At 41.0% G+C, this 16,188-nt stretch overlaps 1 protein-coding gene across 1 annotated transcript; it reads left to right on the plus strand.

Moving 5' to 3' along the window:
* The first annotated feature begins 177 nt into the window (after nt 1-177).
* On the plus strand, nt 178-14,171 carry EAF2 (ELL associated factor 2). Its single transcript, XM_075028784.1, has 6 exons — nt 178-366; nt 3,129-3,223; nt 3,902-4,038; nt 4,788-4,933; nt 8,561-8,827; nt 13,317-14,171. The coding sequence occupies exons 1-6, from the start codon at nt 264-266 to the stop codon at nt 13,361-13,363; spliced, it is 795 nt and encodes a 264-aa protein (XP_074884885.1). The 5' UTR covers nt 178-263; the 3' UTR covers nt 13,364-14,171.
* Nucleotides 14,172-16,188: the final 2,017 nt, after the last annotated feature.

Below are 16,188 nucleotides of genomic sequence, written 5' to 3' on the forward strand. Positions count from 1 at the left end.
TCGTGGAAATCTACAGAGGGCCGCCTCGCCGCCCAATCCAAGCCCACGCTGCCCGTGACGCGCCGCTTGAAGGGGAGGGGGTCCGCCGGCGACTGCCTGTGGCAGCCCGGGTGGGCAGGGCCTAATGCCGGTGGGGGGGGGGGGGGGGAGGCGTGCCCGCCGCCCGTGGGGGCGGGTGGGCGTGCCCGGGCGGTGCGAGGGATGTTCGGCGACGGCGGCAGCGACGGGGGTCGCCCGGGTTCGCCATGGTCTGAGGCGCCGCGATGAACGGAACGGTCCCGTCGCTTTTCGACCCCAAGGAGCGGGTGTTGAAGCTGGGCGAGAGCTTCGAGAAGCAGCCGCGCTGCGCTTTCCACACCGTTCGCTGTGAGCGTGGGGATGGGGCAAACCCTCAGGGGACCGGAGGCGGCGGCGGGGGGGGGGCGGGGGAACCGGGTGCCGCCGTTCGGCGGCACCCGGTTCCCCGCCCCCCCCCGCCGCCGCCTCCGGTCCCCTGAGGGACGGGGAGGTTGGCCGGGCAGGTACTGCGGCCCGGCTTGGCCTTGCTCGCAGGCCCGGTAGCGGAGGGTGGGTCGAAGCAGGCCCGGGCGGGCATCGGTGTGAGGGGAGGGAGGACACGGCGCGCTGGGTTCGCCCCCCCCCTCCCCTCCACCCGCGCCTTGGGCAGGTATCGAAGCGCTGCCTGTGGAGAAGCTTATCCCTTCGGTAGGCAGGTCGTACCGGGAGCTGATAGATCAGTCGGTTGCTGAGGCAGGGCCCGGGAAGCCGGAGCGAGTTGGCCGCCTTCGTCCCGCGGTTTTGGGGCACACCTGGGGACCGGGTCCCTACGGCTGGGGTGCTGGGCCGGGGTCTCGGCAGCAAGGCGGTGCAGATCAGGTTTCCAATGGCTCCGGGAGCGCGTTGGTGGTGAGGTGTACGGCCATTGTATCCCACTGCTGCCCCTCGCTTACTTTCTGGGCGCAAACTTCGGTTTTTTACAGCTTTTGCATCCAGCGTTCTGTCTCGATGCAGTTCTGCTGAAAAGCGAACCGGGCTGAGCCTCCGGCTTTGCCCTCTTTCCTGATGCTTAGTTTTGGGAAGTTAAGTACAATTCAGCAACCAAAGGTTAAAGGCAGTATTAATCACAAAGCTAGTATACCCTCCCTGAGTACATAATTACTATCTAGAGAGGTGTGTGCTCAAAGATTCTGAGGGTAGCTAGGAAACAAATGCTCTCAGGATTATAGTTCTGGTAATTTAGGACTGCTGCTTCTGGTTTTGATGTCTCATTATTTATAGACTGATCCCCAAGATTCAGTCTCACGTACGTTCTCTGGAGAATGTCCCGTATGCTTTCACGCAGTGCAGTGAGATGGGTAATGTGCTTTCTGTGAGCAAATGGAATGGCACTTGGTAGGATTGTCTGCAACTGTGGGAGGGGAAGAGAGAGGAGGGAGCGGGCAAAAGCTATAAATGGATTTAAACAAATGCTGTAACTTGAAATTTACCCTAATTTTAAAGAGGACTAAAAACCACGTCTGGTACCTCCTACCCTTACGATTTCTTGCTGACTCCTGTAATTTGATGATTTATTCTGAAATCTGTTTTGAAATCTCTCTTCCTTTCCAACAAATGAGACATAGAAACTGGCAAGTTCATCGGTTCCATGAAATGCACATGCAAAAATATCCTTCCCTGACACCTGAAGTTTTTGTTAACAAATGAGTAAAGGGGAAGACATCTGCTGGTTAAAAGCTAAGATCAGAAGTCTGTTTATGGACACTGGAATCAGTATCTTAATTTTCTAAAGTATTAACCACCCAGTGACCGTGTATTAAAGCAAACATTCTCTAATTTGATGAGAAACTTTGGAACTATTGAACACTTATCCCTGTAAGAGGACATGTGGGGTTTTGCCGTAAACGAGGTTAGCAGGGGCTGTTACCTGTGTCTTAGCTCAAAGCCTTCTGCTGCGTGCGCAGTCCTGCCCACCCGCTCTCGTGGCTTGGTTTTCTTGCCCGGTTGGTGTGCAAGCTGGAGCCACGGTTCCCAGCTGTGGTCTGTGCCGCCTGGCCCGTGGGTTGCAGGCAGCGTTACAGAACTGGGAAGCTCCCCAGCCATAACAGAGCGCTGCCGCCTGTGACAGCAGTGGGTGACGTGACAGGTTGCGCGGCAAGGCGCGCGTGCCGTGCTGTGCCCAGGGAGCGTGCCGCCTAATGGGTCCCCTTTAGGCGCCCGGTCCCTCTGTGCCTCCCTTCAGCGGCAACTGGGCGCTGCTCCGCAGCGTGCGAGGCAGGGCGCCGGACACCCCTGGGTGCATTTGCTGGAGCCACAGGTTCAAACCCACATATGTTACCACGTGCCTTGCAGAGCCTCTTGATGCCGTCCGATCTCCCTAGATCTGTGCGGGCAGGCCTTTTAAGCTGTAGCCCTTCCTCATTCATTTGTGAATGAATGGGAATCAATAGATTTGGTGGAAGTTATATGTAATGGTAGCATGTTACATAGCTGCAGTGCTGATACCTAAACACGTGCTCATTTTCAGTGTCTCAGACTTTTGGAAAAGGACCAGAAATTTGTATCTTCTTTTGTTTAAAGCTTATTTTAATCAATACTTTAGATGTTGAAAAAGACAAAAAGGAAATGAATATTTAATTGGGAAATAATTTCACTTTTGATAAATATATGGAAACTCAAGTTTTGGTCAGCTTCTGACGTGCATGTTATAGTAAAATGAGAAATTGATATTGAGGATTGATGTTGTTCTTTGCATTTTCAGTCATTTGTCTACATCTCCCATGTTTGGGATCCACCTTTTCAAGAACTATTTATTGATTTTTCTGAAAGTAATTACGTGAGGATTTATCTTTTGAAATATAACACAGCTCATGCAGCCTCTTTATGCATTAAAATCTAAAAGCATTTTTCTAATTTTAACCGAAAGGTTTTAACACTCGTACTGATTCTTGAGAAAACCATCTTGACTTTGAATTCTACTGCCTTATGGAACTACCTGCTCAGGGGAATGCTAGATGATACGCTAGCAAAAAAGGCTTTAACTTAATAGTTTCCAACTGCAATGAAAAGGTGTCTACATTTATAAGATTCCTGAAAAGCCTGAAAATAATCCAGTTTGTTTTTATATTTAGATGACTTTAAGCCTGCATCTATTGATATGTCCTGTGAAGGAGACCTTAAAGTTGGCAAAGGTGAACAGGTGACAATAACACTGCCAAATATTGAGGTGAGTGGGGTGGCTGAAGAGTGGCGAGCCTAAGGGAATGATTTGTTTTGTTGTCATAAGTATATACTGAATATAGAAGGATATGAAGTTTCAGTGCTGTTTCAGAGCTGCTTGTGTGATTTTTACAGTAGGAAAACGATTGGTCTAAGAATGTAGAATTACAAAAGACCTAAAGGTTAAACAGCTGCACTGTAACTTTAAGTGTGTTCACTGCATTGGAAATATGCTGTAGGATGACCCAGAAGTGTTGCGTACACAGAAAAGCTTCATGTGGATGTTGGCAGTGCAAGTTTCCCCTTGGTATTTATTGCTCTAGTGCAGTTCTACAGCAGGAAAGACTGGAAAGGGAAAATTTACTACCTGCCATGCTTTACTGCTCTGCTGATATGGTAACTGAAACCCCTTTTGGTAAAAGGAGTCCTACAGTGAGCATGCTCTCATTGGGAAATAAGCATTTAATCAGTTGCAAACTAAGCTAAGCTGGGTGAAATCCCATTCCAGTCAAACACCAGCTGCTTTTGGTCCTGGCTACTGTGAATCTAATTTGAATTAACCGATAACATTTTTAAAGGCTAGAAATGATTACTTACAGTGAACTTGTCATCACTGTGATGGGTTGCTGTTTCTAAGAAAAGAAAGATTGCAGGAGTAATGCTTACTGAACTTCTGATTTAATAGGGCTCAACTCCACCAGTGACTGTGTTCAAGGGCTCAAAGAAGCCTTATCTAAAAGAATGTATCTTAATTATCAACCACGACACTGGAGAATGTCGCCTAGAGAAACTTAGTAGCAACATCACTGTGAAAAAAACCAGGTGGGTGATTTACAGGAGAAACAACTGTGCTTTACTCATTGTGAAAATCGATTTGTTAATGAGCCTAAATTGAGATACATAACTACCCATTCCTATTTTTAGCAAAACATCATTTTTTGAAAGTACCTGGCCCTGTTTAATAGAGTGAAAAGCCTGCTTTCTCAGCACACTGACTTCACAGCTTTCGAGTCTTAAGTGGCAAAAGAAATGGGAATTTTTAAAAATTTTATTTATTTATTTACTAAAAAATGTCACACTGTTGAAAGAGATGGTAGTTATTTTCTGATGAGTTGGGGGGAGGTACTCTTTGGAAAGTAGCTTGCGTACTCTATTCTGACTTCTAAATGAGGAAATAGATAAATTCTGTGACATATTTCAGTAATATTAATGGCTTGTTTTTCTCATACCAAGTTTTTGCTTTTTTTTTTTTTCTTTTTTTGCTGCTGCTGCTGAGTCCATATAAGTAATTTCCAGCAGAATTATTATTAAGTGATTCTGGGTAGCCAGGTATAAAAACAAATCAACTGACAGAGGGTTAAAAAGTTATTAGCACTGTATTAAAAAGCAATTTTTAATACAGCTATATATAATTATATGCCAGTATAATAACGTACCTAGAAATCTAATGATGCTGTTTAGAAAGGCATGACAAATAATTCCATAACTTAGATACTGTATCCCCTGTATTCTTGCCTTTTTCCTTGCATTTTGTCTTCTAGTAATTAAAAATCTTTTGCTTTTACACACAGAGCTGAAGGAAGCAGTAAAGTCCAGTCTCGCATAGAGCAGCAACAGCAGCAAATGCGAAATGCAACTAAGGTTCCAAACAATGTTAAAAATTCTCCACCAAAAGAAAAGATGTTTCCGTCTTCTCCTATGGATGATATTGAACGAGGTAAGCTCCACTGGCACATAAGTTTCAGAAACTTTGCTCTTAACTAACAATTAGTTTCTAAGAGCCAGGGTTTTTTCATTGGGTGGGGTTTGGTGTTTTTGTTTTTGTTTTTTTTTTTTTTAATTTGAGATTCACACAAGCAGCTGATCATGTAAGTAAGTACTTTAACCTGATATGGAAATGACCACTCTGGCTCAAGTGGTAACAAAGCAGTATTTTAAAGTTGCTAAGGTAAAAAATAAGATGAACCATTAGGCTTAATAATACCAAGGGTCCTACTGCTTGCTCTCCTTGATTGTCTTCTGCTGCTACTTTAATCAAGTATATAGTTGGTTATATTGTGGCACTGGAACCAACTGAGTCACTTCCATTTGACATCACTCCTCATTCTTTCTCTGTACTCAGCAAACGTATAGGTTACAGTGCTTTACAGCTCAAAACACATTTTAAATTACTGGATAAGACCTTGTGAAAGATGAGGTTCCAGTGAAAAAGACGGCTAAAAACCTGCATAAATCAACCCTTGAACAGCGCTATGTACTGTATTCTTGAGAGACTCTGGTTTGGTGCAACACTCATATTTCATGAGTATTTCCTTTTGGAGGACAAGGAAGATAGCAGGTGGTAATTACTTACTACAGAAGTGTTGACAGGTGGCAGTTTCATTGACTGGAATTGACATCTGCCTCCCAAGATGTTCTGAATTCCTTTAAACAGATTTTTTTTTTCGATGTGTCATTATGAAGGGTTTGGTGGTTTTTTTTCCAGTTTCATCTTAAACTCTGACCAGAAATCTATACTACAGAACAGTACTAGAATATATCTAAGATTGCAAAGAGGAAGGAGTACTTGAGCACATGGAATAAGATGATGCTTTTTCTTGGTGGTCTGTTGTTTTGGGAGTAGTGGTGGTGTCAAACACATTGCAAGTCACCAAAGGGGCTGCTAGCATGTGTCAGACTCTTGTGTAGTGTCAGTCCAATTTTGAGTAGTACTAAAGATGTGGAATAATTGACAAACAGGGATAGTAGGGACCTTTTGAAGTCATCTAGTCCATCCTTCTGTCCTAAAGTCAGATTTCTGACATAATTTTTTAACCTGTTCTTAAAGCCTTCCAGTGACAGATCCTGTGTTCCCTCTGGCAACCCATTCCAGAGCTGTGCTCTCCTTACTGTTCAGGTTCTTCCTAATAAATAATCTGGCAGTAAGCCCATACTACTTTCATATTTATCATGCAAGTATAGACCAGATTGCTGCTTTTGAGCAGTCCTTTTTGTACTTAGAAGCTGCTATGTCTTTCCCATTCTTTATGCAAAATGATGCCAGCTGGTTCAATATTTCCTTAGAAGTTAAGTTTTCTAGATCCCTGATTCATTGTCACTGTATCTTACAATGACGCCAAAAACTTTCTGAAGTATAGTGCTTAAATGCATTTACTGTTTCAGCTAAGGTTTTAGCAGTGCTGAGTTGAGCAGGAAGACTGTCTTACAGACACTATTCATCTTTATAAACAAAAACCCAATAGTATCACATCCCAGTGTAATGCTTGTCATTTCTGCAACAGCATGGCGTGGTAGAACTGTGTGTAGTGACCCACTGTAACTCACAGACTCTTCAGAAGTGTTGCCTGATTAATAGTTCTTCATTCCATGGTTGTGTAACTGACTATTCCTGCTTAAGTACGCTACCTTGAACTTGTTACTCACTTTTTCTTGGGTGGGGGAAAGATCATTCTACCTTTGTCCTCTATTATACACTGCAGCCCTTCCTTCACTGTTTGAAAATACTTAATTTAAATTCTGTCAGATTAAATTATGTCAGAATTCAAGGCAGAGATCTTATTCCTCAGTTTTTGGTATTAACTTAGCCTTTCACTTAAAATTTTTCTCTTAGACATTGGTGAGAGCAGGGAGGAAGTCGAATTAAATGCATAGGACTTGAGTTGTATCTTTTAGTTAGCTTACAGCTCCAGATGTGTGGTAGATCAGTTGTTTCTTTGAACTTTCTTCTCTAGAATTAATTTTGAAATGACTTCTTGATTGTTCTACTAGCTGCACCCAAATTTTTGCCTTAGCTTTTTTGTCTTCTTTTCTGTCCTTAAGCTGTTCTCCTCTACATGCCCTTAGTAACAGAAGGATGCCTCCTCTTGCACCGCCCCCCCCCCACTCCCCTTCTCTTTCTGTATGTTTGAGTCAGCCAGTATGGTCTTTTATTGTACTTTCTGTTCTTCCTAGGCATTGGGTTAGTTTGTCCTTGTAGCCATAGCTGCACTATTTCAGGTGCCATTTTTCTGGAACACCATTTTCCTTTAGACTGGCCTTTGATAAGGCTGACTGGCCTAAGTACCTTTCCTTCAGAGTGGCCTTTGATAACTCAGAATTGGAAGGCTTGATGGAAGTTTGTGTTGAAGGTTATTCTTTTGTTCTCCCTTCTTCTCTTGGTTAACCTCTGAGCCGACTTGCATCGTGGTGACTTTCATCTTCAGATTTACCCAATACAAAAGAACATGTTGAAGTGAAATGAGCCACTCTCCTACTTGCTTTTTATGTCTGCTATATTAAAGCTCTTCCTGAAGTATTCCAAGTGCTTGTAAGACCATCTTAAGAAATGTCTGGGTAGTTACAATCTTTTATAATTATGAACTTCTGCACTCTGGGTAACTCCTCAGGTTGCTGTATAAAATCTCCATCCACCATGATTCAGTGGTCTGTTTCAGACTTCTCACTTTAGCAGCACCCCTATTTTTCACAATCATTAAGTGTACTCTTTCTGCAAAACTTTCTTTTTTTTTTTTTTTAACTTTCTGCAAAACTCCACCGTATGTTGGAGCTTGGCTAGTATATATCAAAAATGCATACTGTGCAGCCTGATCTATCCAGTCATACTCTCCTAAATATTATGGTAGTCAGGTGAGTTATTTCATCAAGAATGCAAGTTGGTTGAGTCAGTTTGATCTGCTAATTTCCAGTATTTCTTGTCTACCTCATGTTGCTCTAGCTTCCCCCACTTCTGAAACCTATAAAGAGAACAAGGATTTGGTGAAATCTTCCTAACAGTAAACTGTGGATGGTTACTTTGGGTATTCTTCATGCTTAACTTGGTGTTGAGTGAAATCTCACATGGTCCAAACAAGTGTATTGATTGTCATGCCGAACTGCTGGGAGGCATTGTGGGTGCAGCTGCAGACATCTTAGAGCTAACTCATCTGTGATTGTAACTGCAGTTTTTAGTCAGTAAAAGGCATCTTTGGGGGTGCTAAGAAAATACAGAAGACTTGCTAGTTGCAGAAATTAAAGGCTATGTAGGATGTGCTACCTTGTGGAATGTGAGCTCAGCATTTAGGTTCGCAGTCACCCTTGTTCTAACGCTTGGCTTGAAAGGGAGGAAGTGCCCAAGCTACGAGAGAAGAAAACCACATGACAGGCTGGATGCTTGCTTGTGCCCTTTTCTTTGTTCTGAAGAGTTTTGGTCATTTTTGGTTTGGTTTTGTTTGGTTTTTTTTTAGTTCCTATAATGTGTGTACCTGATTTCTGTTGTCGATTTTTCTTTTTTATTATTTTTTTCCCCTCCTTCTTATATTTCAATTATGATGAATGTTAACTGAGAAACAAATCATACTGTTTGCAGAGCTAAAAGCAGAAGCCAGTATCATGGACCAGCTGAGTAGCTCTGACAGTTCATCTGACTCTAAAAGTTCTTCATCCTCTTCATCAAGTAGTGAAAATAGTTCTAGTGATTCTGAAGATGAAGAAACGAAGCCCTCTCTTCCTATGTCCATGCCGTATTTGCAGCCGCAGCCTACTGTGTCTGCCATACCACAACAGGCTATCCCTGACAAAGACGCCAGTCATAACAGATCCCAAGAGAGCAGTGGTCATATGATGAATACACTACGTAAGTACAAAGGCTGTTCTTTTCTTAGTGCACAATTCCAGACATCAAGATTCTGAAAGGAAACCATATTGTTTTTAAGTATGTCTCTGTTATAATTAAAACTGTGGGAAGTGATGCTAGGGTTTGATTGTTCAGCAGCGGTCTGAATTAGACACTGGGCTAGAAGGTTCTTGGTCCCCAGAGATATTAAATTAAAGCTGATGGAGTTGAAAATATTTCCTAAGCTCTTCTGGCTTCCTACCAGTTATATACATTGGGACTGGAGAACAGTAATTTTGTATTGAAAATACTTGAACTAACAGGGCACTCCCAAAACATATGCTTATAATTTCTTGGGTAGAACTATGGGAAAGATACTGTACTCGCAATACTCTGAATTACAGAAGAGGCGGCGTATTCTTAGCTACTTCAGTTACTATTATTCATGGCACTGTTCCACTGGACAGCATGGCCAAACTGCCCTTTGCATATAAGGAAGGAGGCGATGTGCTTTCAGGTGATACTATCTTATTCCACTCAGTCAGGCAACTAAAAATGTAATTTGAAGAGCAGCTGCGGTGTTCTTCAAGAAGTGGTTGGTGCGCAGCCTGGAATTGAATGCTCAGTGTATTCAAAAACAGTAGAGGTAGGACAGAAAAAAAATCCCACCAGGTAGAGAATCTTAAGTTCACTACCTAAATAGCAGTATTCAGACATGGAAGTGAGTATTCAGCTATGGTGAGTCTTCAAAGATTATTACATTTTTAATTAGGTGCTTCGCTGCAGGCTCCCATTTTGAAGAGATTGCCATCGACCCTGGTTTGCAGCCTGAGTTCTTTAAGGTTTATCATTTATATGTAAACTTGTTATATTGAAATCTTAGACTCTGGCAGATCTACTTTTATTTCAGTACTTAATGGATAACATGAACAGGTTTTTTTTGTAGCTAGTATTTAAATACTTAATGAAATATCTGTGCTGGTTATTATGTACTGCATTAACAGATAAGATCAGACTGAAAAGTCCTGTGACTTCGTGTGCAAACGACTAAATGCTGCTTTCATTTTACTGTCACTGTAGAGAACAATGTCTTCATGTTTATAATTTGCGTAACTTTAAATGTGTCATTTATTTCAACTCTTACTCACAAATGGGATTTCCCTTTCTTCATGCTTTAAATAAAACTGTTATGAAAACGAGATTAAGCTCTATCCCTAGTGACAGAATCCCAGCTGGCACAGCTTGCACTGAGAGATACACTTACAAGTACAGGTGGCCAAGTCCACCAGTTCCAACAGTCATAGTGAGAAAATGCTGCTTAAAACATGACAACATCAAAACTCCTACAGGTGAAGTTGGTGGCTTGATGGTGCTCAAGGACCATGTTGACAGGTAGAACCTCTGTCTGTAGCATCAAAAGCCTTGGGCTTGACTATCTGATCTTGCCTAGATCTTTAGCTTGATCCCATTTACTTCTGTTATGGTTACAGATCTATTTACTGCTTAAAATTATTCTGTCCTGACCTTCCGGTACAGTTAACACTTAAAATACACTTCAACTAGACAAAGATCAAAACAGTTACTTTCAAGGAGAATGTGTTTCTCTAGCTCTCTTGCTGAGACAGTTTGGCAGGAAAGTGAAACCTGGAGAAACTAAATGGGTAGCACATGGTTCTAGTTTGAATGGCAAGAGTTCTCGGTTGGGGTCCTGTACAGTAATTTTTCCATCTCAAATAATGTTTTACAAAAATACAATATTGAATCAACAAATGTCAGCACAACCTGTTTGCTCATCTAATCCTGTTTTGAGGTTTGACTGCTTATGTGTGTGACTAGTTTTGTGCACCTCTGTAGAATCGGGGCCATACTGGGTAATTAGTGAAGCTTTTCTTTGCCTTGCTGTGTGCAGGCAGAAGACTGGGGGAAGGCTTAGAGAGCAGAGTTTCATCTGGCATGTAGAAATCATACAGCTGAGGTTTGTGGAACTTGGAAAACACAGGAGGTGGTGTCTAGAGCATGGTAACCACATACTTCTATCAGATATACATAATCTACCTCTTCAGGAACTTGGGGCTCAAGACTGCCCCTCACCCTCAAAATACTGCTTCTTCCCCTTGCTACCTTCAGAAGCTGATTATATAGGCTTACAACATGCCTTACAACAAAGTTTGTAAATGGTGGCACTAAATGAATCTGTTCCTCGCAAGTATTTTATAATATGTTGCTTTACATCTACTTTTTGTTTAAACAAGAGTTATGTTAAATAAAGTAATTTTCCAAAGAAAAACCAGCATAGATTGGCTATTCTGGGGCCTTTTGCCATGTACATAGTATTCAGCATAACTTCACTTCTTTTGATACATAGTGCTGGTTCAAGCAGCTAGTGATGAAATAATTTTCCCTTGTATTAGTTTGGTGTTGGTGTGACCCCTAAGATCTGTGAAACGCAGGTCATGCCTATGAGTTTTCCCATTCCCTATAACTCACAATTCAATTGAATATATTGTAGTCACTGATTTAAAAGTTTAGGAAATGTCATAACTTGCAGTGCAATATGTTTCCCCAATTAATATTACTAATAAGCAATTGGCACTGCGAAAACTGAATTCAACAGTTTTCCCTGCTTTATTGCTGCTTAAGTACAATAGAGTCTAGATGTTTCTTCAGAGTCCTAGTTAACTGAACTTTCCATTCTTGCACCAAACCCATCTGAAAACTACCAACTCTAGTCTGTGTTATTTTGCCATCTCTCTGAAGGTGTTTTCTGGATGTAGGGTTATAAAATGGGACAGAAAGTTTTCCCTGAAGTAAATCCTAATGCATTATTTCTGACTCTGGAACTTGGAGTTCTTGCTTTTCCCATCTGCTGGTTTTCACAAGCATTGGTATTTTTGGCTGGTGTTATAGGGTTTGTGTAATTTCTATAAACTATGTTGAAATAACTTTTGAAGGCTGTAGAATCACTATTTGGAAGGTTATCTTGTTTGTACTCCCAGTCCTCTCCTAAAGTAGGTAGTGCATAACAGGACTGGGATTTCTAAGAATTCACTGTAAGTTTTCCTTTGAGTGATAAATGCATGAGTTTAATTTACTAATGCTATTCTCTGCCTTGAAATATTATTTCTTAGGATAATATATTGTCCTGAGTAATTATTGACAAATTACTTGATTTTGTTCTTTCAAAATTGCTTTTTAAATTTATATTAAAATAATAGGGCTGTAAATGCTGTCTCTATAAAGGATTGGAAAAAATTTGGCTACAGTAGTACTTTTTTAAAGATTGCTGGAAACAGCCATCTTCACTATTTTTGTCTTACATAAAATGTTTTCTGTTTTGTTGCAGACAATCATGTACCACTTTCTAAGCTTTAGTGATGACAGTGGAAAACAAAGGACGGCTAAATGCAGCCATGTTAGACTTCAGTGTTCTGGCAAAATTGATATGCCTGATAACAAAAGATACAATCTGAGTGTCTTGTTGGGTTTACCCTCTTGAGGTTACTTTTTTTTACCCTTCTGTAAAAAATGATCTGTGAAGGGTGCTGCAGCTGAGGCAGGGGCATGTGAAAATTGTGTGCCTACTCGGTTTCAGTGATTTTTTTTTTTTTTTTCCTTCGCTTTTTAGGCTATTTCAGCACAACCTGAGATGCATTTCCCCCCCCCCCCCTTTTTTTTTTTTTAATGGCTCTTTGGCAAGGGAGGTGTGAATGAAAGCATACTAGTTGGAACAAATTCTTAAAAATGTGTGGGAAGTTGCTAGATAAGATGTAGATTCTGTATAGCATGCTGCTATGTTTTTTTGTTAGTTACCTGTCATCCTGGAAAGATTCCCTCCCTCCTATCCCCTAAGCTTATGGACATCCATTGCAAGCACAATATAGTCTTTCTTACTTCCTCATTTTGAAATACATATAGCCACCAAATTAAAGTGCTGTGTAAAATTTCTTTTGATGTTTTGTTTGTTCACTTGTTTCAAAACCTGTTTGAAATAGTAGGTCACTGATACATCTTTAAATGGTACATCAAAGAGCTGCTCTTCTTGATTGAGACACCACTGTTTTCAAGCACAGCTGAGTAGCATTCAGATGTGTGTTTAAAAAAAAATCAAAACTCATTTTTCACAAAACTGCATTCACCAGCAGTTTTCCCACTTATGAAGCATGAAAATGTGGGTGGCAAAGATAGCTAGGTGTTGTCTTTTGTGATCTGGTGATACTAAAGAAATGCACTTGTAGCTAATAAGCTAATGGCTTCCTTGCCAAGATTTTGAAATTGTAGAAAAGTGATCTTTCTAAGGTTCTGTCACTGGGCAGTTTGGTTGTACACCTATTTATTTTCTTATCATAGAATAGTTTGGGTTAGAAGGGACCTTTTAAAGACTATCTAGTCCAACCCCTCCCAACCTGTTTGGTATTAGTTCTTGTAAGCCTTTAATTGGGAAAGGGAATATCTTGAAAGAAGGAAAGTATTTCTGTGAAAATGACTAATACGATGACTCTCTTTCTTCTAGGAAATGACTTGCAGCTGAGTGAATCTGGAAGCGATAGTGATGACTGAACAAATTTTTGGCCTTAAATGTATCACCTTTTTTGCTAAATATGTCTTAGCATCTGTTTTGCACTAAGATTAGATTACCAGAGACTGGAATGAATGTCCTCGATTTTGATAATAGACATCCTAATTTTCTACTGACACATCATGTCTATAATACAGCAGCATTGATACCCTGTCAGTGCTATGGTTATGTGTTTATCTTTCAAATTACTGTATTTACAGTAAAATTGTGTATGATCCGATTTTGATTATTTTTGCCTCAGCCACCTGTTTTACTTGAAACTGATTTGTAACAGCTAGTTACTTTATATAAATAGTTACAGAATGGAGAAATTTCTGATATTTATGGAGGCAAGTTTCCTTTCTGTCATTTAAATGCTGAATGCTGATCTCACAACTTTTACTTGGAGGGAGTGAAAGGGAGAACAACTAAATGAGGTCTGCTCTGTCAGCTACACTTTTTGTTCAGTTCACAGTTCATACCTTTAAGGAAACTGCTGAATAATGTGGTCCACTAGTGCAGTTACAGTTTACAATTGTTCAACACATTGCTGAATTCTTAATTTCATTGTATTATAGGACTTTATATTTCTGAGCCTCAAGATTCCTAAGGGAACTTGTCTATTCTCTGCCTTTTTTTTTGTAACTTGAATAGACTGGTCTTTTTACAACCTTTTTGTATCTAAATTTAGATAACTGCAAGTGACAGCAATGAATTTCCTTCATTTAATTCTGTAATGGAAATCAGGAAATTTCTTTGTAGGAGTATAAAAGTAATTTAATAAAGCAATATTTATCATTTTCATGCATCTGACTGTTTTTACTGGTTAAGAATTCCACTTTCTACATGTAGTAGTCCTGCCAGTGAAAGGGTCATGCAAGGAAATAAAGTAGTGAAATGGTAGCAATATGGAGTCCCCACCCCGTCTGCAAGACTTAAGTGCTTGTTGCTTTTGCCTACATTGATACAAGCCCTAGTAAGAGCTCGCGAGAAGTTTATGGTGGTGCTAGTGTAATGATGAATGTTTATTACAGATTATATCCAAATGCCATTGGTAAGTGATACTGTGTTAGACAAGAAAAGGTGTTTGCCTAGTCTTATTTTTTCCTAATTTGAAATTATACTTCAAGACCTGAAGAGCTGCAGGTAGGAGTCCAAATTTCATCCTGTAGTTTACTGCTGAAGAGTTTTGTAACTAATTGTAGCGAATGTCTGTAGGATGAATTCTGATGAGATAAATCTGCTCAGTCTCACACAGAAGTCTCCTTTGCTGGATTGCAGTGATTGAATTGCAGCTCTGTGTCTGAACTGTGAGGATTGAATCCTATATGTCTGCACGTTCAGGCTTACATGAAAAAATGCACACTCAGGAAATTTATACAATAGATGGTATTAGACTAGCTTATTGTCTCAACTGTGCTGCAAGTATCAGTCTGTGCTTACCTCTAGACAGATGAAGATGCCAAAACAATGTCCACCTCTCGTAGGTGAACGTCTTTTGGTACCACCAGACAGAAATTGAATACTGGAAATGCTGTGTTCTGATGCTTCCCCACCTTGCACTCTGTACCCCAAACTACGGCACTGGTCCATGCTCTGCACCAGGTAACAGCTTGCTAGTTTTCCAGCTTCCTAAAGTTGGTATCATAAGAAGTGAAACACTTTCTTGTTTTTGCTTGAAGGGAAAAGCTCAAGTTAGTAACCATGGGTGAACAGGTCTTTGAAAAGAAAAGAACTAATGAGCAACCTTGAGGAAGGATGCTATGTAATAACCACCATAAGATACTTGGAACTTTCTCAAGGGAGAGGGTATTGAGTTCTCTGATGGATCATGGCTGTTGGTATGGGAACTCTAGCAGAGTACATGGTCCTTGGCATCTGCTGCTAAAAAAGTCTGCTAGGGTGATGTGAGGAGCTGAGAAGTTGCAGGCAACCTTAGGACAAAAGAGCAACCCTATGTGCTGAATAGAAGGCGATGCATCACAATGCAGTGTCCTGAGCTGAAATGTCCTCTTTTTGCTTTTCCCCTGTCCCCAGTGGTTTATTTGCATCAAAGCCTTCCTTTAGGCCTACGCTAAATTCTAATTCTAGCCAGAATGCTGCTGTTTTTTCTGAGTAACGGTGCATTTGGGGTGTATGGGAGTGAGCAGATGTGTGGAAGCACTGACCAGGCTAGGGTCTAAATCATGGAGAGTGTGTGTTCTCATGGGTTATAATCACTCTTCTAGCGATCAAACGGGTGAGTACCATCTATCTGCCTGTATCTGAATATAATTCCACTCACATGTATACAGGTGCTTAAATATAGCTCTGGGAGTAAAGGAGATTTCCAGGTTCCTGAGTGTCAGGACTGTAACAGCCTGTTCTACCTTTAGAATTTGATCTTTGGGTTGAAAGCTTTCTAGGACGGGAAGAGTCTCTGTTAAGCTTTTGTATAGCGTGTAGTACAGAGTGATTAGTGGCCAGTCAGGCACTACCCAGTATAAATAAGTATGTGATCTAGATGGATATATTCTGTGAAATGCACAGTTGTGATAATTCAAGAAAGGTTCCCTTTAAATATCAAGACAGGAGATAAGATTCTGGAAGAGTTCTAGAAATAAGGGGAAAAAGATGACACGCCTTAAATATGTGAAGGAAAAAAGCTCTGTATGCCATATCCAGCCCAAATGTACATGAGCTGACTCCCCTTCTCGATGTAGGTGTCAAATATAGGCAAGTGAGCTAAAGAGCTTGCTTGGGTCTGTTGCTGTACAGAGGGGATTGGCTTGGATCTCATTTGACTTGCTGGGGGTCTTTCCTCCCCTAAGGCTTAGTTTGTGTGCCC

The sequence above is a fragment of the Buteo buteo genome, chromosome 5 (genome assembly GCF_964188355.1).
Source record: "Buteo buteo chromosome 5, bButBut1.hap1.1, whole genome shotgun sequence".
Lineage (NCBI taxonomy): Eukaryota > Metazoa > Chordata > Aves > Accipitriformes > Accipitridae > Buteo > Buteo buteo.

What these genes read in the sequence shown, in the direction of transcription:
- EAF2 (XM_075028784.1), top strand. Translation starts at nt 264, where the DNA reads ATGAACGGAACGGTCCCGTCGCTTTTCGACCCCAAGGAGCGGGTGTTG. An exon ending in CGCTTTCCACACCGTTCGCT is followed by an intron (nt 367 to 3,128) that starts GTGAGCGTGGGG and finishes TTTTATATTTAG; the next exon opens with ATGACTTTAAGCCTGCATCT. An exon ending in TAACACTGCCAAATATTGAG is followed by an intron (nt 3,224 to 3,901) that starts GTGAGTGGGGTG and finishes CTGATTTAATAG; the next exon opens with GGCTCAACTCCACCAGTGAC.